Source organism: Mesoplodon densirostris, chromosome 16 (genome assembly GCF_025265405.1).
Source record: "Mesoplodon densirostris isolate mMesDen1 chromosome 16, mMesDen1 primary haplotype, whole genome shotgun sequence".
Taxonomy (NCBI): Eukaryota; Metazoa; Chordata; class Mammalia; order Artiodactyla; family Ziphiidae; genus Mesoplodon; species Mesoplodon densirostris.
In genome coordinates this window covers 52,922,016-52,946,806 of record NC_082676.1, presented here as the reverse complement: position 1 = coordinate 52,946,806, position 24,791 = coordinate 52,922,016, and the positions used below count along the sequence as shown (strand labels likewise).

General features: G+C 49.8%; 1 protein-coding gene across 1 annotated transcript in view; it reads left to right on the top strand.

The window, feature by feature from the left end:
- Nucleotides 1-24,791, top strand: part of XYLT1 (xylosyltransferase 1) — a 301,015-nt gene that overhangs the window by 218,318 nt on the left and 57,906 nt on the right. The window contains exons 4-5 of the mRNA XM_060120268.1: nt 5,872-6,044; nt 7,025-7,227. Of these exons, the coding sequence (XP_059976251.1) occupies nt 5,872-6,044; nt 7,025-7,227 (376 nt within the window). The remainder of the gene's footprint in view (nt 1-5,871; nt 6,045-7,024; nt 7,228-24,791) is intronic.

Sequence of the window (24,791 nt, the reverse complement as noted above, 5' to 3'; positions counted from 1 at the left end):
GGACCGGAACTGTGCCTGGCACAGAGGAGATGCCGCATGAGTAACTAAATGAACAAAGAACATCCTATACACAGAGATGGGCATATTTGCCTTCTCCTTCCCCCAGGATAGATTTTTAGGCATGGAGTTACGGGGTCAAGGGGACTGCATATTTAACACTGTATACTTTTGCCACATCACAGCCAAGCTGTGCCAGCTGCCACTCCCTCCAGCAGGGTGGGAGAGAGCCCATCCCCACTTCCCACCCTGCTGGGAATCTCACCTCCTGGTGCAGGAGGCCGGGTGCTTTTCAGGAGCACAGTCCCAGAAACGGTGGGTCAGGTGGAGGAGGCCCACCCCCAGGGGGGTCTCTCTGCCTGGTCTACGGGGTGTTTTCTTGTCCTCTCCGGCGACCCCGTGTCTGAGCAGCTTGCCAGAAAGGGCGATGCAGGAGCCGGGGGTGTGGAGCAACAATAGGATGCTGGTTACTGGCAGCTGGCAAAGGGCACCATGAACCTCGGCCCCTTTGAACAGTACCCCACCCTGCTGCAACTCGGGGCAGAGAACTCGCACATTCACTCTCCTGTTTATTCGATAAAACCCATCAGGGTCCAACCATGTGCCAGAATGGGGAACATTGCCATTGTGGTCGTGGAGCCAGCCTGAGACTCTCCCACCAGTTTGATGGGTCCTCGGCAAGGCACTTCGCCCCTCTGAGCCTCACCTTCTTCCTCTACCTCTGGGCTCATAAGTGGACAGGGCTGGTCAGGGCACAGGCGAGGGGCAAGTGTGTAAAGGATGGAGGTAGACTGGGGGGCAGGGGGAGAGGAGCAGGCAGCGTCTCAGGCCTGGAGGCACTGTTTGATTCTGAGATTCTGGAACTTTCGTTGGCCTTTGCTTTTCAGGATAGCTGCAGTGCTCTGAGGTCGAGTGGATCCAGCTTTTACAGCGTGGCTCCCCTCTGCCTAAGCTGTCTCAGTGTGTGTGTCTGGTTATGTGTGTTTGTCTCCATTTATGTCTGTGTGTCTGTCTTTCCCCGCGTTTCTGTGTGGGCCTCTCTACATGCGTGGTCCCCCGTATGTGTGGGAGGGGAAGGTCCTCCTGTCTGTTTGCAGGTCTCTCTCTGCGTTTCTCTCGATGTGTGTGGCCTCTCTGTATCCCTCCCCCGATCCCCACCCCTCATCCCCATCTCCATCTCTCTATCTCCTTTCTGTAGATATTTTTGTCTTTCTCACCCACCCTTATTCCCAAAATAGCAGTGCTCCAGAAGAACTCTGGGTTTTTGTTCCCCCTTGTCTTTACTCTCCCCAGACCAACCGTCTGACCCAAGGATGGCTTTATACTATTTACGCCCGGGAGCCTCTGCTGCTGGTGTGGCAGTGTTTGATTTCCCAGTTCTCCTTCCCCTTCTCCAGAAGGGAAGCATCCATGTCTGCGTCTGTCTGTCTGTGAATCTGCTCTGCTTTCTAAAAACCCTAAAGAGAAGTTACAAAAGGCGTTTCTCGGGCTTCCCTGGTGACGCAGTGGTTGAGAGTCCGCCTGCCGTTGCAGGGGACACGGGTTCATGCCCCGGTCCGGGAAGATCCCACATGCCGCAGAGCGGCTGGCCCCGTGAGCCATGGCCACTGGGCCTGCGCGTCTGGAGCCTGTGCTCCGTGACAGGAGAGGCCACAGCAGTGAGAGGCCCGCTTACCGCAAAAAAAAAAAAAAAAAAAAAAGGTGTTTTCATCGTCAACACCCAAGTCCCCTTAGACACCAGCGACCTTCACTCCCCATCCTGCTCTCCGATGCAGCAGAGGGGGGTGGCAGGAGTGGGGCTGGATTGGGGCCCCTACTCCCACCTCTGTCTGCACTCTCTGCATGACCCGGGGAAACGTGCTGACCTCTCTGAGTCTCGAGTATGATAGAGAATTCCTCCTGGAGCTAAGTAATGACCCACACAGAGCCCCCCGGACCGGCACTCAGATGACGTCAGCTCCTCTGGACCAGAGCAGCCAGTCTTCTCCAGAATGCATTCATTCACTCACTCATTCAACAACATGGCGAGAGACATCCAGGGCTGGAGAGTGTGGCTGTTCCCAAAGGCCTCATAAACCTCACTTGCTGGGAACTCCAGATCATTGTTACCCAGAGACCTTAGGGCAGGGATGAGCAGTATTATCTGAGTGCCACCAGGAACTCCTACAGAGTGGACTTCCTGTGAAGCATAGTGTCCACATTTAAACCTCTGAAAAATCACCCAGTGAAATCCAGGTAGAAAAAAGTGACACAAGTAGCCATTGTTTTTAAGCATCCCTCCCTTTGTTTGATAAAGAGTCTCCAAGGGAGGTGGAGAGAGGTTACAGCCAGCCCTGCGATAATTACGCTGCCTTTGGGCTGTGGCTGTGGGAAAGAGAATGGAAGCTTTTCTCATTTGTCATTATCTTTTTCCTTTGGATTCTCACATTCCTTAATCCATTCATAATCCATTTGTGAAAACAGGCTCACATCCCATGTGCCTTTGTGCTCAAGACTTTGTCCAGGTCTGGCAAGTGGGAGGGTTTAAAGATTCTGGGTGGTTGGATGGATGGATGAATAGGTGGTTGTGTGAGTGTTTAAAGGGACGTGATCCTTCCAGGCACACCTCTCGTACGACCACCAGGAAGGCCCAGTGTATTTGCAAGTGGTTTGGAGAGAAGATTAGAGGGTGGTTAGGATAACCCTCTGCTTGCTCCCCAGTTTGTCTTCAACCAGAGCCAAGATGGTAATTATCCCCAGGATCGCAGCTACTGATTGAACAGTCAAGGAGCCAAAGATAGTGGGATATCAGGAGAGCGTGGGGAAATGGGCTCAGGAGCTTTGGGCTAAACTCTCTGAGGTCTCCTCTGTCCCTGCAGGCAGATTGTTCACTCTTTCCCCACCCTCCAAGAGCACACTTCTATCATAAAACAATTGAGCATTGTCTTCTGTTTTTCCCACTTGGCTGAGAGTCCTCAAAGGCAAGGATTTTTTCCCTCAATTTTATTTTTCTAGTACTTAGCACAGTATGTGGCATGTAGTATAGGCTAAGTTAATATTGCGTGGATCACTGAGTTGATCGTTAGATGTTTGGAAGAGTGGATGCATGGATGATTTGCTTAGAGGATGATGGGTGAGTGGATGGATGAATGGTTGGGTTTTTGAGGGGAATAGGGGATAGGCCATTGAATGCTTTTGCTAGGTGGGTAGTTAAATGGTTTGTTGGATGGGTGGTTGAATTTGGATGGATGGATGGATGCATGGATGGATGGATTCATGGATGGATGGATGCATGGATGGATGGATGCATGGATGGATGCATGGATGGATGGATGCATGGATGGATGCATGGATGGATGGAGGGTGGATGAAAACATGTAACCTTATTGGCCACCTAGAGTCAGCCTCCCACACGATACAGGAATCCACCTTGCAATGCCTCTGACTTCCTCAAGTACATGCCAATCTACCTGCAATAACTAATTTACAAGATATTTCATTAACTAAGAAGAATTGTTATAAATATTTCCAAATTCTGGGTATGGTAATGTAGTGTGTATTAGTGGTTAAGCACGTAGGCTTTGGAAACAGACCTGGGTTTGAATCTCAGCTTAATTTAAAGCAGTGTGACCTTGAACAAATAAATCCCTTGGCCTCTCTAAGCTGTGGTTTCCTCATTTGCAAAACAGAGATAATGGCCCTACCTTTCAGGGTTGCTATAAGGATTAAATGAAATAATGGTAAGGACTGCTGAATGCTCAAGAAGAGATACTGTAATCGTTATGATACCAAAATGTACCCACCTGTAACTTTTATTTTCACCAAAAACCAGATGTGTGCCAGATATTGTTACAGTGTTATGTATCCAATGACAAACATTCTGATATAGTCCCTCATCTTTTGGCATTTATGTTCTAGTAGGGGGTTCAGACAATAAACAAGGAAACAATTTCAGATGGTGTTAAATGCTATGCAGAAAATCGAAATAGGCCGAGGTGAAAGAGAGTGATGTCGTTGGTGGGAACCGGGTGGCCTTACTGTGACCTGTGAACTAGTGACAAGAAGATGTAGGCATACAAAGATCTAGGGAGAGTGTGTCCCAGGTGTCAGGAATGGCCAGTGGAAAGGTCCCAAGGCAGAGACGAGCTTGCTCAAGGAAAAGATAAAAGGCCAAGGGGCGAGGTAGATGGTAGGAGCCATCAAGGCACAGGGGTGTGCAGTCATATCTGCAGGAAGAAGGTCCCGCAGGCCATGGACACAATACACGCTAATCTCAATCCGTCCTCTGGGACAACATAGAAGGAGCCTCGCTCATTTGGTGGCCATTCAGCTTCCCAGTGGCAGCTGACAGGCTCCCAATCTCCTGACCTCCAGGCTAAACAGTCCTAGTTCTCAGCTTTCCCAGTTGACATTTGGAGACACCTGCAGCTGCTACCCTGACAAGGTTCTGAGTCCCACAAACCTAGAACCCACAAGAAATCAGGTTAAACCCAAAGGAAATTCGGCTCAGGAAAACCAGGATATTTCTAGTTGGGACTGTAATGAACTGAACCAGGAAGCTGTGTTCCTCCCTGAAACCTTGCCCCTGGAGCATTTGCAAGGGAAGAAAAGGAGAAAAGGTGTCTTTGAGGCTGCTTCCAGGATAAAAGATGTCTGGAATCATTTATTCAGGAGCATCTGGTATAGGTTCTGGGCTTTCAAAGAAAAATAAGCTCTGACCGTGGCTGATCCCCACCCGGGCTGATCCAGGAGCTCAAGTGGATTCATGAGGACCTAGACCCCCTCCATCACTCAGCAGTGCTTCCCTCTGTGTTGGCTTTCCTCTCCGTGTGGGGACAAAAGGGCTCAACACCTGCCAGTTTCATGGATTTCAAACCTCTCTCATCTAGTAGTTGCAACCAAAGTCCAGAATTCTGTCTTCTTGGCTAAACAGCTTGGTTAGGGCTGAACCATACCTACTGTGGCCAGAGAGAGGCAGTGTCCTGATTAACCAAGCCTCATCCCTGTGGCCACCCCTGAAACTGACAATGGAGAGAGACCCTCTCCTTCCACACAGACTGAGAATTGAGGAGGGGGATGATGCCCCCCAAAATATCAGATGATAAATTTCCCAATATGCAAGATGGATAACTTCTAGGGATCTGCTATACAACATTGTTCTCATAATCCACAGTACTATCCTGTCCACTTAAAAATGTGTTAAGGGCTTCCCTGGTGACGCAGTATTTGAGAGTCCGCCTGCCGATGCAGGAAACATGGGTTCGTGCCCCGGTCCAGGAAGATCCCACATGCCGCGGAGCAGCTGGGCCCGTGAGCCATGGCCGCTGAGTCTGCGCATCCGGAGCCTGTGCTCTGCAATGGGAGAGGCCACAACAGTGAGAGGCCCATGTACCGCAAAAAAAAAAAAAAAAAAAAAAAAAAAATGTGTTAAGAGGGTAGATCTCATGTTATCTGTTCTTGCTACAATTTTTTTTAAATGGATGCTGTTAGGAGGAGAAGGGAGAGTGTATTCTGGACAGGCAAAAACAGCAAGTGTATCTTGCGTTTCCCAACTTGAAATTAACTGCTCCTTCCTCTGTGATTCAGAAATACACCTCTTACATCTCTCATCTCCTCCTGCCTTGTTCAGTAGTTTAATATGTGTACACATGTCTCCGTCCGTTGTTTTCAGCTCCCTGGGGATGGAAACCATGTCTTCGGGTCCTCAGGGTTCCTACTCCTGTTGTACCAGGACAGCGTAAGAGTCCAGGACTTGCTTCGTTCAGTTGAATCAGGTTTCAGGGCCCAATATGACTCCTGTGCCCCTCAAATAGTTTCCGGGAGGAAGCATCAGAGAAACTCCCCCCGAGGACGACCGAGCTTACCCCGCCTCTGTGGTTTCTCGGGTTTTCCCAGGCAAAGCCAGCAAGAACGTTCAGTGGGATGAGGATTCGGTGGAGTACATGCCGGCCAACCGGGTCAGAATCGCCTTCGTCCTAGTGGTCCACGGCCGTGCCTCTCGGCAGCTGCAGCGCATGTTCAAGGCCATCTACCACAAAGACCACTTCTACTACATCCACGTGGACAAGGTGAGGACCACCCTTTCTCTGCAGGTCTGTCTGCCTCTCTCCAAGCTGACCTCCCTTTCAGGGAAGGCTTGCAGGCTGAACAGCTGCTTCCCCCCAGAGCATTTGGTCTTGAAGTGCTGTGTGTGTGTGTGTGTGTGTGTGTGTGTGCGCGTGCGTGCGCGCGCGTGTGTGTGTGTTGGTTTCAAAGTTCCCAGCTGTGACTTTAGACTTTCTCCATAAACACTGTCACTCGTACCTCTTTTCCTCACTGTCCCACTGCCCGATGCAGTGCCTGTCGCTCTGTGAAGATAACTAACCCAGGGGTGGGCACACTGTTTCTGTAAATGGCCAGAGAGCAAGTATTTCAGGCTTTGTGGGCCATACGCTCTGTCGCAGCTACTCAGCTCTGGCATTGTAGCATGAAAGCAGCCATAACAAACATACATAAATGAATGTGTATGATTGTGTTTCAATAAAACTTTACAAAAAAGCTGCAGCCAGCTTGCTGACCCCTGAGCACCTTGTTCCAGAGGTTTCTGTTGGTCTGCTGACATGACATGATTTTGTCTTTGGTCAAGAAGGCAAAGGGGATGCCTATCCAAAAAGTTTGCTTCTAGCAGGCCTGCGAGAGGGTAATGGAGAAATTCCACCTCTTGAAATACTCATCAGGTCTAGATGCAGCTATATTTCTTAGCTTGTTAACCTCAGACCATATGTATCCATCTTGTAGAAAAATGCAGACTCCCAGGCACCCACCTACACCTAGTGAACCAGTGACTTAGAGGTGGGGCCAGGGAATCTGCATTTCAGATAGCTAAAGTAGTATTTTAAAAATAATGAAGCTCGAGTAGCAATGCAGAAAGACACCCCAGGCCTGAATCAGTTACTTGGCAAAGTTCAGAAGCCCTGTCAACTAGAAGGGAAGGGACAGAGAGGGGGCAAGGGACAGGTCTTGGTGTTTTCTGCGCTGCTGACTGTCACCCTTTCTCTCCTGGGAAAAGCGCTCTAATTACCTGCATCGCCAAGTGCTCCAGTTCGCCAGGCAGTACAGCAACGTCCGCGTCACCCCCTGGAGGATGGCCACCATCTGGGGGGGAGCCAGCCTGCTGTCCACGTACCTGCAGAGCATGCGGGACCTCCTGGAGATGACCGACTGGCCCTGGGACTTCTTCATCAACCTCAGCGCGGCTGACTACCCCATCAGGTAAGGCGGCCCCGGCCCCAGGCCAGCCTGCTCTGAAGTCCTGCTTCCCCTGTCACAGCTGGGAAGCCAGAGGCAGAAGCAGCCTGCCCCCTGTCTGGAGAAGCCTTTCTGCCTCTGTGAGACGCTTATGCACTGTCTCCATGAAATCTCTCTGCACAGGGTCCACCCTGAGCCTGAGAGTCATGTGAGCATTCGCTCACTCAGTCACTCGTTCAACAGAGATTTCTTAAGTACATGGGTGAGTTAGAACATTCTCCCTCCACCTTCCAAATAAGGACCGCATTCAGAACTATCCCAGAATGCTGAGTGCAGCTGCTAGCATGGCAGGCACTCCCTTCAAGAGTCGAGGGTCTCACTCTCCCACCTCCGGACCTCCTGTGGAGGCCTCAGAGTTCATCTCAGCCTCTGTCAGGTGGTGACACTTGGCCAGAGATCTCAAGGGCCGGTGGGCCAGCCCATGGCCCTTCCCCAAAGAATCTCATCAGGTCTCAGTGCTGCCCCCCAGAGGCCCTCTGTTGATTTGCAAGTTGAAGCTGTAACAGCGGCACTTAGCCAGGTCACCTCGGCCAGGATGTCAGGATTTCTAGCATTTTGTATGCAGGAGGATGAGTGCTCAGGCTTCCATCTGATGGCTTAAGGTTTGACCCTGAGTTCTGCCACCTTACTAGCGGGTGACCCTTGGCAAGTAAATTCAGTCTTTGTGAAATCAGGTTATAACAATAGAACCGAGCAGAGTTTGGGCACTTACAAAGCTCAGTAAATGTCAACTGTTAATTCCCAAGCTGTCTCCAAGGCTGCACCTCATAATCTCCAAGAAAGATCCAGAAATCCTTTCTCAGACCGTGTGCCCCACCCCTTTGGGGGTTCAGAGAAGGGAGTCGTCATATTTTTAGCTTTAATGCTTCAGTTGTCTCGACATCTCTGTCAGTCTGTCTCTCCTCTGCCCCCCATGGGCCCTCATTCCCATGCGCCCCACCCCAGGCTCTTCTGGCCACTCACGTTGCCAGCCTCGTGGCCAGAGGCACTTCACGCATCAGGCACTGCTGCTTCCTCTTGCTGTTGTTTTCGTAAAATCGCCCCACACAGAAACATATGAATTTTGCAGATGAATGGTTTTATCCTGGGCAACTCTGATAAGCTTTCACTTCCCATCTGCCGCTCCATCTGTAGCTTCCAAAACCATGACTTCTCCCCTCCCAGGAAGGATGAGCAAACTTAGGAGCCTTCTCGAAGGGGCATGAGTGCCCAAGTCAGTAGCTTCTACAAGGCTCTGAAAACCTGGGGAGATATCCAAGGGCAGAGGCCACCTGTCGTGGCTGCTCTGAGCTGTTTGTGATTTGACATCGCCTGCCTGGTCTGCTGCCTAGTTCTGACTGCTGGCCAGACTTATTGTTCTTCACTGGCCAGTAGCCTCGATGAGACTCTGGACACAGACAGCATGGCTGAAGAATCTGCCACCACCGACCGGCCGTGTGAATTGGTACAATCAGCTTCAGCCTTCTGCATCTCAGCGTCAGCACCTAAAAGGGGGCACAATATCAGTACCTATTTCATAGGGCAGTTAGGAGGATTAGAGGAAATGTTGCATGTCAAGGGCTTAACACAGTGCCTGACACAGAAAGTGCTCGTTAAATGCAGGCTGTTATATTATAGTGGTGGAGTAGCGTGGACCCCGTGGGCTGGACTTCACCATCAACTGAGTTGCTTTCCTTTTTCCCTTCACTCGTGAGAAGACCAGGAAAATATTTCTTGAACCCACATCTCTTTCAAAAGTGGGAAAATCAAAGTTAGGCTTGAAGGCTAAAATGTTTCAAGAGAAGCAGGATAGAACCAACTCATCTATGAATGGGAAGACTATTCTCATGTTTGGAATATGCAAGTGAAGTGTGTTTAAAGAATCCAGGTCTTGGGCCTCCCTGGTGGCGCAAGTGGTTGGGAGTCCGCCTGCCGATGCAGGGGATGCGGGTTCGTGCCCCGGTCTGGGAGGATCCCATATGCCGCGGAGCGGCTGGGCCCGTGAGCCATGGCCGCTGGGCCTGCGCATCCGGAGCCTGTGCTCCGCAACGGGAGAGGCCACAACAGTGAGAGGCCCACATACCGCAAAAAGCAAAAAAAAAAAAAAGAATCCAGGTCTTGGGGGCTTCCCTGGTGGCGCAGTGGTTGAGAGTCCGCCTGCCGATGCAGGGGACGAGGGTTCGTGACCCGGTCCAGGAAGATCCCACATGCTGCGGAGCGGCTGGGCCCGTGAGCCATGGCTGCTGAGCCTGTGCATCTAGAGCCTGTGCTCCGCAACGGGAGAGGCCACAACAGTGAGAGGCCCATGTACCGCAAAAAAAAAAAAAAAAAAAAAAAAATCCAGGTCTTCCCCCTTCGCCGTTGATGTGGCCGCCTGGCCCACGTAGGCTCTGGTTGGAGATGTTTACGTATCCAGCGTGTGAATGAAAATGGATGTTTTCAAGCACTGAGACCCTGCTAGATCTGGAATCCTCAAAGGACATGACGGTTTTATTCAATATGTTCTATGTACTGAGTAAGGCTGGACACTGCGCTAGCTTCTTCGGTTAGATGGGCCACAGGAAGGGATGAAACCCTAAAGTATTGTGCCATTGGTCTGTGTGGTTTGGGCCACTAGCAACAGAGCCCGCACAGTCTATCACTGGGCTCTGTGTCCCGGAGCAAATCAGATGCAAAGGCCGAGTGTGTCCATGGCCCCTCTGGGGCTCACATTCTGTCTGTGGTGTATGTGTGCATGCGTGGGTGCATGCATGCATGTGTGTAGGTGTGTGCGAGCATGTGGTAGGGGAAAACAGTATTTCAGTTTTTCAAGCTAAACCCAGGATCTACTAATTCTGCCTCTTGGGGATCCACAGCAACAAGGGCTAACCTAGCGGGACCTATTTAAGCTACACTTGACCTAGACCCAAACCTCTCTCTTGACATACCACCAGGGACCCAGAGCAGGAGCCCGAGAGGTTTTCTGCAGCTCCTCAGCAGGAAAGGCCAGCTCGTACAGACAGGAAGCAGGTGTCTCGGCTTCTCTGCAACGACCCCAAGACCAGTGTCTCCATGGCACTGATCAAACAAGACTAGCGCCCAGATCCAGCAGCTGTTTCCTGTGTACCTACTGTGTGTCCAGCCCTCTGCTGGGACCTTTAACACGTATGTGTCTTAATCCTCATCCCTTAAAGCATGACTTCCGGTGTGTAAAAATGTTTAAAGAGGTTAGTATTCAAACAGAACTTCTAGTGAACCTTGCAGGAAACTTAAGCCCTTGATAATATTCAGCACAGAGCCTAGTCACCCTGGGATCTGGGCAGAGGACTCAGGCATCTGTGCACAGTTGATCCCCTGCTTTTCATTCCTCTAGTCAGTTCAGTGATTCTCGAGTGGGTCAAGGAAATCCTGTTGTTAACAGCAAATGCAACCACAGCAAATGCCATTTACAGCACTTAGTACATCCCTGGCCTGATTCTAAGTGCTATCCATGGTCCTGACAGCAATTCCATGAAGTACATACATACTTTGGGGATCCCATTTTTCAGATGAAGAAACTGAGGCACAAAGATGTTAAGGAACTTGACCACAAGGATACAGCCAGTGATCATTTTTTTTAAATTGAGGTAAAATTCACTTAACATTAAATTAAGCATTTTAAAGTGCTCAATCCAGTGGCTTTTCGTACACACACAATGCTGTGCGACCTAGAACCTCCATCTAGTTCCAAAACAATTTCATCCCTCCAAGAGGAAACTCCATCCCTCCCCATTCACCTCCCCCCATGAGCCCCTGTCAATCTCTAATCTGCCTCTCTGGATTTGCCTACTCTGTATGTTTCATATCAATGAAATTGTACAGTGTGTGATGTTTTGTGACTGGCTTCTTTCACTTAGGATAATATTTTCATGGTTTACCCACATTGTAGTATGTGCCAGTATTTCATTCTTTTTTATTGCTGAATACATTTCCATTGTGTGGCTATGCCACGATTTGTTTGCCCATTCATCAGGTGGTGGAGCCAGGATTCTTAAGAGCTCCCCAAAAGCCGTGTCTTTTGGCCAGCCTGGATTGTGCCGTATGTCCTGAGGTGAGGACCTCATCAGGTTTAAGAAGATGCAGCTCCATCACGTGGGACTCTGCACAGCATTGGTACTTAGAGACTTTTTTTTTTTTTTTTCTGTACGTGGGCCTCTCACCGCTGTGGCCTCTCCCGTTGCGGAGCACAGGCTCCAGACGCGCAGGCTCAGCGGCCATGGCTCACGGACCCAGCCGCTCCGCGGCATGTGGGATCTTCCCGGACCAGGGCACGAACCCGTGTCCCCTGCATCGGCAGGCAGACTCTCAACCACTGCGCCACCAGGGAAGCCCGGTACTTAGGGACTTTTGTTGACTGATCTCTGATGATGCTGGGGTCGGGGTAGGGGTGCTGATCTGATGCACCCCCGTCCACAGAAGCCTGGTGACCTTTCCCACTCAGGCTGGCCCACCTCTGCCTAGTTCTAGCAGAAAAGTTTCCAGTGATTCCGGTTGGCTGAGGCAGATTTGAGGTTGAAGATGGACAGATAGAGGCTTAGGGTCAGAGCTCGAAGCTTCCCTTTTTCCCTTCCTCCTTCTTTCACCATCCAAGCCCCTTCTGAAGGCAGCCTGGGGGTGTCCTGGGGAGGAAAGAGCTCAGGCCTGCCTGTGAGGCCAGCTGAAAATGGTCTTGCGGATGAGATCAGGAAACAGGTCTCCTCTGACTTCACTCAATCATGCAACAGATAATTATTGAGCACCTACTATGTGCCAGACACTGTGCTGGGTACCAGGTGTTCAACGGGAAAGAAGAACATGGTCAGTCCCTGCCCTCAACCTAGTGGTCAAGGGTGCAGACTTAAGCCAGACCAACTGAGCTTGAATCCCAGCTCTTCTGTTTACTAGCTATGTGAAAGTGAACTTGAGAAAAATCGCTTAATATCTCTGGGCCTCAGTTACGTCATCTGTAAAATGGGTACAATAACAGCACCACCCCATACGGTTGTTAGAGGATGAAATGAGTTAACGTATGTAATGTGTTTAGCACATGGTAAGCACTGTCTGTGTGACAGCCATTGTTATTGATGGAAGAAGACGGACGTTAACCAGAATGATCACACGAGTGAACACGTGGTCACAAAGTGAGGCAAGTGTTCTGAAAGGAAGGAGGGATATAAGAGCACTTAGCTAGCAAAGCTCACCTGGACCAGGGACCCTGGGGTGGCCTCCCTGAGGAGGCAGCACGTGAACTGAGGTGTGCGAGATGGGTTGGGCTTAGCTAGCGGAAGTGTGCAGGATGATCCTGGGGTAGTGTTCCAGGAAAGGGGATGGCATGGACAAAGGCCTGGTGCGAGGAGGGATGCTGGCATGCCTGAGGAGCTAAAAGAAGGCTGACCTGGCTGAAACACAGCGAGCCAGGGGTTGCCTTACTACCAGGGAGGATGGTCCAGCCAGTTCCTGCAGGGACTCTTGATCACCTATCCAGTGGTTGAATCCTTAGCCCATGAGCTGTGTGGTTTCAGCGTGAAGTAACCTTATTTACAATGTAGAGGGGTCACTTTGGCTACTGTGAGACAAGAGTGGGGAGGGGACGGAGCGGGAAAGGGGAGGCCAGTGAGGAAGGATGGGGGCTGCAGCTGCTGTCCTGGAACCACATTCAGGGAGCCCCCTCCTCCCTAAACCTCCCGGCGGAGGCCGGAGGCCTGTAAACCGTCGGGAGCTTCCTGAATCTAAGCAGCAGCTCAGCCTTTGAGGCACAGAGCCAGGCCGCCTCCTGTGTGGCGCTCAGGCCCCCCATCTGCACGGAACAGCCCCATGCTCAGGAGACCCGTAGATCAGGGCTGGCGCAGAGGACCCAGGACGCCCAGGGGCCTGAGGCCAGAGTTTTAGAAGAGGACTGAGTGTGAGGCAGGAGGGGACAGCAGGAGGGGACAGCTAAGGCCTGAGAAAGAAGGTGGCTCGAGACCCCTCTTTGTTCTTTTGGTTTTAATTGTGATAAAACATGCGTAACATAAAATTTACCATCTTAACCATTTTTAAGTGTACAGTTCAGTGGTTAAGTACATTTCCATTGTTATGCAACCAAGCTCCAGAACTCTTTTTATCTTGCAAAACTGAAACTCCACACCCATTAAACAAAACTCCCATCGCCCCTGCCCCGGGCCCTGGCAACCAGCACTCTATTTTCTGTTTCTGTGAATTTGACTGCTTTAGGTACCTCACGGAAGTGGAATCAGACAGTATTTGTCTCTTTGTGACTGGTTTATTTCACTCACCATAATGTCAGGGTTCGTGGATGTTGTAGCAGGTGTCACAATCTTCTTCCTTTCTAAGAGTGAATAAATCTCCCCTGTATGTATAGACTCCATTTTGCTTACCCGTTCATCCATCACTGATGGACACTTGGGTTGCTTCTACCTTACGGCTATGGTAGATAATGCTGCTATGAACATGGGTGTATGAATATCTCTTCACCTCCCTGCTTTCAATTCTTTAGGGTATATGCCCAGAAGTAGAATCACTAGATCATATGGTAGTTCTATTTTTAGTTTTTGAGGAACGTCCGTACTGTTTCCCTTAGTGGCTGTACCAGTTTACATCCCCACAAGCAGTGCACAAGGGTTCCAATTTCTCTACATCCTTGCCAACGTATTTTTCTTTTCTTTCTTGCTTTTTTTTTTTTTTTTTTTTTGATAGTAGTCATCCTAATGGGTGCGAGGCATTTCTTATTCTTTTTTTTTTTTTTTTTTTTTTTTTTTTTTTTTTTTTTTTTTTTTTGCGGTATGCGGGCCTCTCACTGTTGTGGCCTCCCCCGTTGCGGAGCACAGGCTCCGGACGCGCAGGCTCCGGACGCGCAGGCTCAGCGGCCATGGCCCACGGGCCCAGCCGCTCCGCGGCACATGGGATCCTCCCAGACCGGGGCACGAACCCGTATCCCCTGCATCGGCAGGCGGACTCTCAACCACTTGCGCCACCAGGGAGGCCCCATTTCTTATTCTTTTTAAGGAACATAAACTCCCAAAACAAGGGCCCTGGAACCCTTGGAAGCTTTGAGTAGCTGGTACAACTCTCAGTAGACCCATGAGGTTAGCTACAGGCCGTTGTCTCCCCACAGGATCATAGCCCTCAAATGATTATTCTAGAACTTCTTCCCAGCCCACATCGGTCCCCCTTCTCATTCACCATCCTTCTGAATAAGACCACCTGTTCACCAGCAGCTGGAAGCCTGTGTGCCTTCTATCTCACCTCTCCATGGGGGCCTGCATATTCTCATTCTAACCCTGACATCTTTCTCATGTGTGTTTCCACCTATGATTGCTCTATCTCGGCCCAATTCAGACCCTCATTGCTTCACACCTGGGCCTTCAGAATTCCCCAAGAGGACATAGTCTGAGCCAGACTCTGAAAACAGGCTAGAGCTTCTCCAGGGCCATTTGGAAAAGCAGTGGCCACTACCCTCTCTGGGAGCAGCTTGCAGGATATAATCATTTATTTACTCAAGCAAGTGTGCAGTTCACTTACCGACTGGGTGTTAAGCCAGGCTGAGTGCCAGGCACTGTGCTAGGGACTGGGAGATGCAGCAGAGGAACGGACTCGCTCATTCACTGAGGGGGTTTACAATCTATGGGAGAAATGGTGATGACGTCAGTAAAGTCATGTCAGGGCTCCGTGATGGGGAATAAGAAGGGGGTCCTACTTTAAGGAGCATGGTCAGGGAAGATGAGATGCTTTTAAAGAGTGCTGTTTAAGCCAACTCCTGAAATAGGGCCCACTGTGCAAAAGAGGGAGTGGAGGTACCAGGTGAAGGGGAACAGCACATGCAAAGGCCCTGAGGCAGGGAAGAGCCCAGCGCATCCAGGAACTAAAGAGAAGAGCAGTAGGTGGAGCAGAGTGATGGAGGCGGGGGGTGGAGCAAGGTGAGTTTGGAGAAACACACAAGCCCTGTGACTCCTGCTTCTGCCCACCTGCCTTTGCTCTCCATGCCCTTAGCCTGTGTTGTGGGTTCCTCAGGCTGCTGTACGAAATGACCACCAACTGGGTGTCTTAAAACAACAGAAATTTATTCTCTCACAGTTCTGGAGGCTCAAAGTCTGAAATCAAGGTTTCTGCAGGCCCATGTTTCCTCTACTGGCTCTAAGGGGAAACGTTTCCTGCCTCTTCCTAGTTTCTGGTGGTCACCGTCAGCCCTTGGTGTTCCTTGCCTTGTAGATGCATCACTTCAATCTCTACCCCCATCTTCATTTGGCCTTCTTTCCTATATGTCTGTCTCTCTTCTCACGACCTTTTTATAAGGACACCAGTCATTGGAGTTAGGGCCCACCCTAATCATCTTAACTAATTACATCTACAAAAATCCTATTTCCAAATAAGGTCACCTTCTGAAGTTCCGAGTGGATATGAATTTGGGGACGGGGGACACCCTTAAACCCGGTACAGCCTCCCTCCGCCCCTTGCTGGGCCAAGTGTGGGATGCAGCTGCCCTGCGAGAGGGGACGGTGCTGTCCTGGGTCTCCAGCAGCATCTGGGGTGGGCATTGCTGGGAGCCCTCTCTGAAGGCAGCTCTTGCAAGGAACCCATCCTCTCAGCTCTGTGTGGTGATGGAGCTGACGTCCTCCAGTTCCTTCATTCAATAATCATTTCCCGAACACCTACCAACCTCCGGGCCCTGGGGGACAGCAGACAGCAGGACAGACAGGGTCCCTGCCACAGGGAGCACGGCATCCCGTGACATGGTTCTCAATGAGGGAAAATCAGAGTTCTGTGTGATTCCTGGAAATTTCCTCTAAAACACCTTTCAAGTATCAGGTTCTTTAAAATAATAGGACTCCAACCCAGACCAGTTGAGTGTAAATTCCTTACGGGAAGCAAGAATCTATCTCTTTTTTAAAGCTCCGCAGGTGATTGAATACACAGAGAGAGTTGCAGATCATTGGTCTGGGGGAGACATAGACATTCATCCCTTAATTACAGTAATAAATAGCAAGGTGAGTGCTAGGGTGGAAAATCTGTTAGCCTCAGTACTTCGTGGGACGTCCTATTTGGGAGCCCGACACCAGATCTCTGGGTGCGACCATCTCTCTTGTTGGCTGCTTTCTCAGAATCCAGCCACTTTTATTCTTTGAGTGATCAGAGATGCACATCCTCTTTCCTGAGACCCCAAAACCCAGGTGGGCACCATCCAAGGAAAGCTCCGCCCAGATAATGTGTGAGTCGGAAAGGGTGTTATCCGCTCAGGCTGTTGGTCACGAGGGAACTGGAAAAACATGCCAGTAATTATGCCGTTACAGTTTTGTTTGCATCGAGTAGCAAAATAATCATTTCCTCAGCCCTGTTATTTTTCAGCCTGACGGGTCGCACTCCTGCCTTTGCAGAAACTCAGTTTGCTTTCCCCTTGCTGGCTCTTCTGGGTCTCCTGAGCTGTACTTTCGGTTGGACAGCTCTTCAAGCTTTCTGGAGGGGAGGACTGACCCAGAGCATCCCCTGGACAGAGGGAGGCTGGAGTTCTCATGGGACACAGATGAAAAGCACCGAGACTCCTCAGAAAATCAAGGTAGAACACTGTGTTGGCTAAAGTAGGTAAGGAAGGACATCCTGGGAGGACGTAGGGAGTCCACATAATCAGTGCAGAAGGTGGCAGAACACAAGGCAAGAATGACATGACTTTTTTCACCCAAGGGATACCGCCATTTGGCTTAAATACTTCCCAGCCATATTGTATGTTTGCTGGCTGTTTGTTTGTTTTCCCTTCTTTCGTTACTGAGAAAAGTTCAGTCCTGGGGAAAGGAGGCGGATGGTTTTATCTTGAGTCACGTGTCCTGGCTTTGGCCAGCAGGGCAGAGCACTTCAGTCATTCCTTCCTTCCTTCATCCATCGCACGCTTAGTGAGACCCTACTGGATGCCAGGCAGTGCTTTAGACCTGCGCTGTCCAGTAGAACTTACTGTGCTGATGTCCAAGTGCAGTAGCCACCAGCCACATGTGGCTGTTGGGAGCTTGAAATGTGCTTTGTGGGACCGAGGAACCAAATCTTCAGTGTGATTTGATTTTAATTTAAATGTAAACAAATAACATATTAAGCACCACAGTCATTGATGCTCGAGATGGAGTAGTAAACAAAATGATTTTAAAAACTCCTGCCCAGGCTTCCCTGGTGGCGCAGTGGTTGAGAGTCCACCTGCCAATGCAGGGGACACGGGTTCGTGCCCCGGTCCGGGAAGATCCCACGTGCTGCGGAGCGGCTGGGCCCGTGAGCCATGGCCGCTGAGCCTGTGCGTCCAGAGCCTGTGCTCCACAACGGAAGAGGCCACAGCAGTGAGAGGCCCGCGTACCGCAAAAAAAAAAAAAAAAACTCCTGCCCTTGTGGACCTTGTCGTGGGGCAGGAATACTTCCACTAGAGAGAACTGCACTGCTGTTAGCAAATAAGAGAGAGTGGATGCTCCCAGCTCAGAAACAAAAGTGATCTCTACGCTCTGCCAGTTTGATGGTCTCACCACATCCCAGACCGACCATGCCATGAATTTTGTAAGGTATTTTCTTCCTAACTCCTCCCTCCTCAGATCTCATAGTTCTTCCTCTTGGCAGAAGTTCTCTACGTGTCCATTGATGGGACATTTCCAGCCCTAGGCATCTTCCTGTCCAGTGCATTGAGCATGTTTGCGTCTCGGGAAAGCTTCAGTGATGTGGCTTGTCCACCAGTGGCAAAGAGCAGGGATGCTGTGCACTCTGGGATGCTCTAAGCACATCCAAGTGCACCCTGGGAGTTTGAATGTGAGCCCAGGTGGCCCACAATGTGGGCGATCAGCGCTGCAGAGCCTGTTATTCTTCCCCAGCCTCCCCCTCACATGTAACTGCAGATGGAGATTATTCTCAAGGGCATTGTAGAGGAACGCCATGTCTTAAAAGGTCAAGTGGGATAAAGGAGGGGAGTTTCTACCCCTTTTTATTGATGGCAGCAGAGATTTAGATGAGCATGGGCCCAATGGACAGGGTTAAGGTCCAGTTGTTGGGTGGATAGATGGAAACTCTGGGGGTTTTATCATCACCATCATCATCATTCATTTCCTTCCTCCCACTTGCTGCCACTCTGAATCATTGCCTAGCACGGAGAGTGGTCACTACGGACTCTCAAAATAGATGCCTGGGGAAGCCCTTCACGATCTGCCAGACTCCAGTGGTTAATAATATTAGCTAGCATTTCATGAGTCTAGTCGGCCCCTGTATCCACAGGTCCACATCCAGGTTGTTTGGATCTGGAACCCGCAGATATGGAGGGCCGACTGTAAGAGATGGAGCATCCTCGGATTTTGGTAGATTCGCAGTGGGTCCTGGAACCAGTCCCCTGCATATACGGGAGGATGGCTGTGTTTACCATATGTGGCTTCCTGAGCCAGACGATTTCCATGTGTTATCTAAAGTCACAGAAACCCCAGAAGGTAGATGCTATGTCTGCATCCCATTTTACAGATGAAGAAACCGAGGCTGAGAGAAGTTAAGGAGTTTGCCCTGTGCCTCACAACTGGTGGGGGTCAGAACCAAGATTCACTCATGCTTCTCTCATCACCGGGGGAAAAAGGAAAAAAAAGTTCACCAATAGGTCATATTGCACCCACTGGGCTGTTCTGGACCAAAGCTCTCCTGCTCATTCTTTCCCCATCTAAATCCTTGTTCTCTTCATCTGGAAGAGAATCCAGGTGGCAAAGATGTCCAGTAACCAAGAGGGGAGCAGTGCACATCAGAACCTGAATCCAGAGCCACCAGCCTTCAGCCAGCTGCTAAGCAGCCGTCATTTTCTGTGTTGGCCCCACACCATCCCCAGGGGGCCGGCACAGAGAAGGGCACTGAGGCTCAGTGGGTTTGAGTGACTTGCCCAAGGTCACACAGCTTGGCAGTGGCCCAGCCTGGGTTTGAAGGCAGGTGCAGGTGACTCGCAAATGCAACCTCTTTCGGCTTCGCGCAGCTCCCTCACTGTGAGGCCGGCCGGCGGTGGACCCCAGGGGAAAAAGCCAATCACAACAGCACAGACCGCACCACGTGACCACCATGGCTAGTGTGGTCCCATTTCCACACTTGTGGGCTGTCTCCCTCTGGCTGATGGCAGATCGCGCTTTACCAGTTGTGTTTGCTGTGAGCGTGGACGGAGGAACCAGCTGTTCTGCATTAGCTGGGAACACCTAGCTTTCAGATTCCTTTATAATCCTGTCCCTTTTGATCTCAGACGGTCCAGACCCCTCCCCAAACTGCCAAACTGCAGTGCTGATGGAATTCTCACTCGTTTAAACCTTAGCCTCAAGCGGCATAATTAAGAACGAATGGCTGCCTTCCCTCCAAACGTGCGCAGTTGTTCCACTGCAGAATCGAAACGATGCTGGCCTGTTCTGTGCCTTCACTCACTCCACGAGGGCACGTGGGTGAACGTGCAGTGTCATCCTGACCTGGCTTTGAATCCTCTCTCCATCCCCTTCTACCTGCGTGATCTCAAGACAGGTGAACCCAACCTTCCTGAGTCTCGATTTTCTCACCTGTAAGAGGGGGATGATGATGTTAGCAGTGGCCAGGTGGGAATCCAAGGTCTGCCTGAGGTCCAGCTCTGCAAGCTGTCTGATATGCAACCAGGCGTGGGCACAAAGGCTCAGGCCTGGCACCCACGTGCGTCCTCGTGTTCATCTCTCCCACCATCTAAACGTTGGGCCCAGGATACTCAGCCATGGTGACGGCACTGAGAAGACGGAGATGGCCGGGTCTGCCGGGGAGACCACCTGGTTACATGAACGGAAGAGGCATAAGAAGAAAGCGTGACTGATTCTGGCCCCAAGTGTTCAGATGCAGCCTAGGTTTGAGTAAGAAACATGAGAAAAAGTAGTGGAATCCAGGTAGGGGCTTTCACCAAACAGTAACCCAGCCCACTAGTAACCAAGCAATCTCTCCGGCCCTGACTAATCGTACCATCAGTTCCCCTCCCTTTGGGTAAACCTAAGGAGATGGACAGAGGAGGGCTTGATATGCGAAACAAGGCCGGAGCCCTCTCTTCCCACCACACTTTCCTCCTAGGGTCCTTATAAAAATGAGAGATAGTAAAACACAGGGCCCAGTGCAGAGTTGGGCATTTATTACAAGTTCCCAGAACGTGGGTCTCTTATTGTTCTTCTTATGATAGCTAAAAATCCTGGACAGTTATTAATTCTGGACCAAAATCATGGTCTGGCCTTTCTTGTGGTCAGTCTGTAGTTGAGCAGCCCGGCCCCCATTGCCCCTTCCTGCTGCAAGGCTGTTTGAAAAGAGCCTTGGCATTGATCAGCCTTCTTGACTGCAATGGGCTGAAGCCACACTCTTGAGTCATCGTAGCTGCAACCTCCCTGAAGGTTCAAGTTGGAACCTTCCTCCAGAGTTCTACCTGTAGACCTCCTCTTCAACCTCACTTCCCCCACCCCATCACCAGGCTCAAACAATCTGTCCCTGACCAACCTGGTGGCCACTATAAGGCTCCCAGGCAGTTTCTGAACATGTCAGATGTCAGCTCTGACATCTGGATGGGTCCCAGCCTGGGAAATAGTCACAGAGTAGATGCCAAGGCAGAGAGCGGAGACCCAAGCCTCCTCCCACACATCTTGTCCATCTGAAGTGAAACAGCCCCACTGAGGCCAGATTGGGCATCTGAAACCCAGATTCTGGCCCTGGCCCAGTGCCCATAACACTGCTTAGTCGGAAAATGGAGAGTGGGAAGGAGGAGGCCGTTTGGTGGTGCTGGCCAGGCTTCCCAGGGTAGGGCCTGAGTGGAATCCCACATCAGTGTTTTGTTCCCTCATGGAGGAGGGATGGAAATTGTGTCCCCAAGAGCTGCCGGCTGTCTCCTGTGTCCTTTCCTCCCCCAGAGAAGGAGTGTCCTCGCTGCAATTTAATTGTGTTCATCAGTCAACATTACTTGGCAGACCCAGCCAGGGGCACAAACGTTGCCACTCCTTTCTGAGCATACATGTGCTCTTTGAGATGCTGGAATGTGGTTTAAGGCCAAGCAATTTTTTATTACAGAGTCAATCTTTGTTTAAAAGTTTGCCACCCTGGGGAAGTTTCTAACAAGTTACTTTAAACAAGGCATTCTCTGAACACCTACAGCTAAATGGTCCCATTAATCCAAATTGCTTTGCCGGGATGCGGTGCAGCAGCCGTTCAGCAACAGGGCAGTGTCCGAGATGGGCTTCATTGAGAGCAATGGCTGCAGAACCGAGGTGCGGCTTGTCATGAATTGATCTGCCAGGAGATGCCCGCTCCCCCCGGTATCCCCGCCTCTGTTCACCCAGCCCCAAGCGTGCACAGGGTGCTCTGCTAGTGCTTCTGTGGTCTCATTTCATCTCTCAGCTACCTGGTGAGGCAGGACCTCATCATCCCCATTGGAGAGACAAGGGATGTGAGGACTCACCCAAGGTCACTCATCTCCTGAGAGATGGAGCTCAGGCTTCAACCCACCTGTCCTTAACCACAAGCCAGGGCTTCCCAAGTCTGAGCCGCAGTGAGCCAGATGATTTAAAGGAGTACGCAGGTGAGTTTTTGAAAATGGCAGTATTTATCTATATTAACACATGTAAGGAAAAACTAGCATGCCCCAGCTTTCTGAAGTTGAAGTTTTCTTTTAAAAAAATAGTTGATCTAAATGAGAAAATATTAATAAAGCAAACTACAAGGGGTGAGTGGTTCTTCAAATATTCAACAAATATTTATTGAGTGTCTACTATGTATGCCAGGCACTTTTCTGGGTGCTGGGATACAACAATAAATAAAGCATATCCATGGTGTGCCCACCACCCCACCCGGTGCTGATGAGAGAAAGAGACAATAGATAAGAGAATGGGTAATGCGTAGGGTGGAAATATGTCTGAGGAAAATTACAGCATTGGAAAGAGAAGGGAGGGTGGGCCAGGAAGGCGCTTTGATAAGGTGGATATGCCAAAACATTGTGAGAAAAATGTATGAATGACCAAAAAAAGAAGAACAGCATAATGGCAGGGGTCAGCAAACGTTTTTATTAAGGGCCAGATAGTAAATAAAATATTTATTATTTTTAGGTTAGGTTTTGCAAGCTGTATGGTCTCTGTCACAATGACACAGTTCTACCACTATAGCAATAAAGTAGCCATAGACAGGATGTAAACAAATGGGCGTGGCAGTGTTCCAGTAAAACTTTATATATGAAAACATGTGTTGGGCCATAGTTCACAGACCCCTGAACTAGACCATTCTGCCAGATCTCCCACATTCAGATAATGGCCTTGCCCAGAACACACCTGTCTCAACCTTTGCAGATTTAGTTCCCTATCCACCTACCCATCTTCCCAGGCATGGCCTTTCCTGCATTATCTCAGATGAGTCTGTCACCCAGGTGCCAACGTTGATGGACTCCTTACTTCAACTTTCAGGACCCTGGATAGAGAAAGGGTGGTAGAGATTCCCACGGTCTTCTGGTCAACATCCTCTGGAGCCTGGCCTGACCCCCACCCAGCCGTGGGTAGCTGAACTTGACATAAAACAACAGTCTCCTTTTACTTTATTTTTCCCCAACCTGCATGGCTTACCAATACTGAACTTGAGCTAGAAAGAAGCACATGAAATCCATCTCACCCGTCAGTGTTGCCTGACCAGGGCCAGGCAGAGACATGGCAGTTTGTTCACAGAGGGGCCTACATCACTGTAGGCCTATCCAGCCCTTCATAGTATGTGTCAACCAGAGCAAATTGGATGTTCTTACCACTCAGCCTTCTCTGAATAAGCCTGTCAGAAATAGCTGGTGCTCCTTAGCACTTAAATCACCCTGCGCTACCTACCTCAATCTGAATCAAAAAGGTTAATGACATTGAATCCTGAGACTCATTGATTTCAGGACGTACCCCAGCTTCCCGCTTCCCCTCAAAGCACAAGACTCATTTGTCTTTCCTTGGCTGATCAGGCAAGTTGCTGACTAATGCCCTGAAGCCAGCTAATTCTCGAAGATTTCCCAGAGTGACTGGACACGTGTTCCTGTAGTGCTTTCTGTAAATCTGGTTGATTTTGTGTGTCTGGTTCCCCATCGTCTTTCTGCCTGGGTGTGTCTGGGCTCCCTGTCTGTAATTTGTCCCATGAGTCTGCCACAGGTTGCAATGTTGATTTGACAAAAGAGAGATGAATTTTTAACCAAGGTGATGACCACAAAATACACTCTAATGATATATCAGCTTTAGTTCCTCACTATTTATTTTTATTGAAGTATAGTTGATTTACAGTGTTGTGTTAGTTTCAGGTGTACAGTAAAGTGATTCAGTTATACACATACATATAAGTTCCTCACTATTGAATGACTGATCCATTCATATAGTCAACCTGTTGACTGACTAGTCAGCACATGCTTAGCGGAAACATACAGTGTGCCAGACATTTGCTAGGACCTGCAGTTACAGCCACCAATAGGGTAGTTAACATTCCTGCCTTCATAGATTAGCATTAAATAATTATATCCTTATGACATTGTTAGGACAGAAGTTCACATACATATAATATAGGAAACCAACCTGTATATAGCCTTTTCTCTTCTAGGGAATCTAGAGAAATCTTCCCTGGAGAAGTGTCCTTAAACTGAGAGAAGTAGAGAAAGAACTAATTGGGTGAAAAACAAAAAATAGGGGACGAGTATTCCAGGCAGAGAGGGCTGCGTGTGCAAAGGCCCTGAGACATGAGGGAACATGGCCCATGCAGCAAGTTGAGAGTGTTAGGTGGACAGGGTATGGTAAGGGGATAAGCCAGTAGAATGAGGCTGAAGAGGTAGGCTGACCCAGATGCTGTGGGACCCTGAGAGCCATGTTAAGAAGCCCCAGTTTATCCTAAAAGCATCAGGTTACCTGTGAAAAGTTTTTTATTGGAAAGCGCCATGATGAGATTGCTTTAGTTCTTAATCAATTGCTTGGCAGTGGGAATAAAAGGAAGGAAAAAAAGTAGAGAGCTATATCAGGCTGCTGCAAGAAGGGAAATACAATAGCTAATATTTTCTGCTAGTGGATATGTACATTATAGTTCAGGTAATTACTTTCCATCAGGCCAGTCGCCCCTGTTGTTTTGGTACAGTTATTTTTCTCTCTTTGCTGGGCCTTTCCGCCCACACGGGTTTCTTAGTCCCCAGGCCCCTGGGTTTCCTGGAGGGACACTGTAACCTGGAGCCGGACCCAGAAACCTTCTTTCTCATCTCTGTTTGGCAGAAATTTTCCAGGACTGAGGCCATGGGAAGTGTAGCAAAGGGATCAGAGTGTACACTTGCAGAGTCATCAGAGTCTGAAGCCAGCCTATCCCATTTACTGGTCATGAAACCTTGGACAAGTTGCTCATCCTTTCCATACCCTGGTTTTCTCATCTGTCAAATGGGAACCATCAGTCACCTACCTCAGCCTTCGCTGTGGGGCTGAAGCTGTGAAATGTGAAGTGCCTTGCCTGGCGCAGAGAAAGTGCTCAATCAATAAATGATGACAATAGGGTGACAATAGGGTAAATCCACTAGGTTGACAGTTTTTCAAGTGCAGAAACAACATCTGTTTCACTTA